General features: G+C 42.3%; 1 protein-coding gene across 1 annotated transcript; it reads right to left on the bottom strand.

Moving 5' to 3' along the window:
• Positions 1-1,188: 1,188 nt before the first annotated feature.
• Positions 1,189-1,997, bottom strand: LOC105045853 (uncharacterized). The gene has a single exon (XM_010924276.4). It carries the CDS (start codon positions 1,910-1,912, stop codon positions 1,475-1,477), a length of 438 nt encoding a protein of 145 aa, XP_010922578.1. The 5' UTR covers positions 1,913-1,997; the 3' UTR covers positions 1,189-1,474.
• Positions 1,998-2,247: the final 250 nt, after the last annotated feature.

Here is a 2,247-nt window from a genome sequence, read left to right as displayed (position 1 = left end):
AGACAGTCTAGCGTGGGACTACTAGGATCACTAATTTTGGCAAATTATAATTACTCATTATTTAATTGATCTAAATTAAGGAGAGATGGATACTTAGGCTTTAGGGTCAATTCTATATTAAACATCCTAAATCATGAGAATTATTAATATTGGGTTTCATTGAAAAATTTTAGGTTTTATCTGCTTGGTGAGACATCCTTGATTTGGCGGTTGGGTTAGGTAAGAATTCCCCTTGCATGTTCTCATGTTGATTGAAAGTATGTACACACACATGTATGTTTTGTGCTTTTGAATTGGCATGTATCATGATATGATTATGTTTTGATGGCATCATTATTGTTAATTAAATTAAATTTGAGATGTGAGAAATATTGATTAAGAGGGTAGTGGACTAGCCACCTTGATCATAGATAGTTAGCTATGAGCAAGAATGTGGTACGTGCAACAAGTCATAGATGGGAACGTGGCCCGTAAATAATTCGCTGGGTCAAAAAATATGATATGTGAATAGCCAGCCATGAGCAGAAGGGTGGCATGTGTAGCCAGTCACGGGCAAGAACGTGACTTGATGACCGGCAGGAATGTGACTTGATTCATCGATCATATGTGTGTCTATGGCATGACTAGTCCCATACCACAAAGATGATTGATATCCCGGGATTGCCATTGAACCCCACTTGAAATGATTGATAAGCATCTTTGTGCATACTTTGATTTAATATATGATATACCTATCATGATATTATACTTGAGAATTTTCAATAGCTATGTTTAATATTCTGCACTTATTATTGGAATCTATGCTTGCATGGGGTTTTTTTTACTGAGCTTGTTAGCTCATAATATTTCTTTGTTTATTTTTTTAGAGCCACAAGATGTATAATAATTGCTAAGTTGGTTCATTAGCGAAGGATAAAGATGAATAAAAGCCTTCTGAGACCATCAGGAGAATAAAAAGCTGATGGACAAGCATGGTTTATTATGGAACCAAAACCTCGTCGAAAAAGCTGAATTTTGCAATTTATTACTATACCAGTCTTTTAGGTCATTCTTCTTTTCCATGGGAAAGAACATTTACGTGGAACAGCCCCAGCGGTGTTGTATAAATTTTCTGTACAAGCTAAGAACGTTTCTCAGCCTATCCTGAGGGACGACAATGCCCGAAGCTCAAATCTTTGATCACTCGGGGGATGCAAGGTTTTTATAATTATCATTATGCAAGCCATCTATCAACCATTGTTCAGAGAGAGAGAGAGAATCCCCACTCAAGGTAGAATATATGTCGAAGTGTATCTTTTTTTAGATACCTTCACAGAGCTTCTAGAAATAAATTAACAAACAAATTGTATGAATGAATAGCGGAGGAGGAGGAGGAGGAGGGGCCTCAACCACCATATCTACAACCATCTAAATAAATAGAATCAGCTCGCATACCAGTGACGCAGCTACAAGGATAGCATGTCAAGCTTGCCCCTCAGACCATCATCATAATCCTGAACTCCTCGAAGCTAAGCACCCCATCCCCATTGAGGTCGAACCTACAAATCATGGCCCTACATTCCTCCAACCCCTTGGACGTCCCCAACCGGCTCAGCATCCGCTTCAGGCTCTTGTCGGTGATGCATCCCTCCCCTTCCATCTCGTACATCTCGAACGCCGCTCTTAGGTCCCTCCTCCTCTCCTCCTCCCCCTCCGCGTCAACCAGCCGCTGGAACTCCTCCAACTCCAGCAACCCATCGCTGTTGGAATCAGCCGACTCCACCAAGCACTCGGCATCCTCGGCGGACAGCTCCTCGCCAATCATCCCCATGCAGAGCCTTAGCTCGGAGGCCGAGATCTTTCCATCGCCATCTTTATCGAACAAACGGAACACTTGCTCGAATTCCATCAACTTTGAGCTAGGATTTGCCATTGGTATCACTACAGAGGACTTAAAAACCTACTGGCTCTTTTGTTGCCTAACTACTATATATGTGTGCCCTGGTGAACACGAAGGATGGTGTGGTTTAAAGGCTTCGGTTTGCGGGAGATTTTATAGGTGAGGGAAAACGTGTATCGAACGGAGAACGGAGTTTTCCGGACATTTCTGGAACACGTTAACCAAGGAAATACGTGTCAAGGAAGGTAGCGCAAAACTTCGCTTTTTATTACTATTGGGAACGGTCGTTAGACTGATCTGGGCAATGACGTACCGGGTTGGTGCGAGAGAGACCGAAGGACACGGCTCGGGAACGCAAAGGAAAGCCT

Source organism: Elaeis guineensis, chromosome 5, assembly GCF_000442705.2.
Source record: "Elaeis guineensis isolate ETL-2024a chromosome 5, EG11, whole genome shotgun sequence".
In the NCBI taxonomy this organism is placed as follows: Eukaryota; Viridiplantae; Streptophyta; class Magnoliopsida; order Arecales; family Arecaceae; genus Elaeis; species Elaeis guineensis.
The sequence above is the reverse complement of the archived record's forward strand: the minus strand, read 5'-3'. Positions and strand labels throughout refer to the sequence as shown.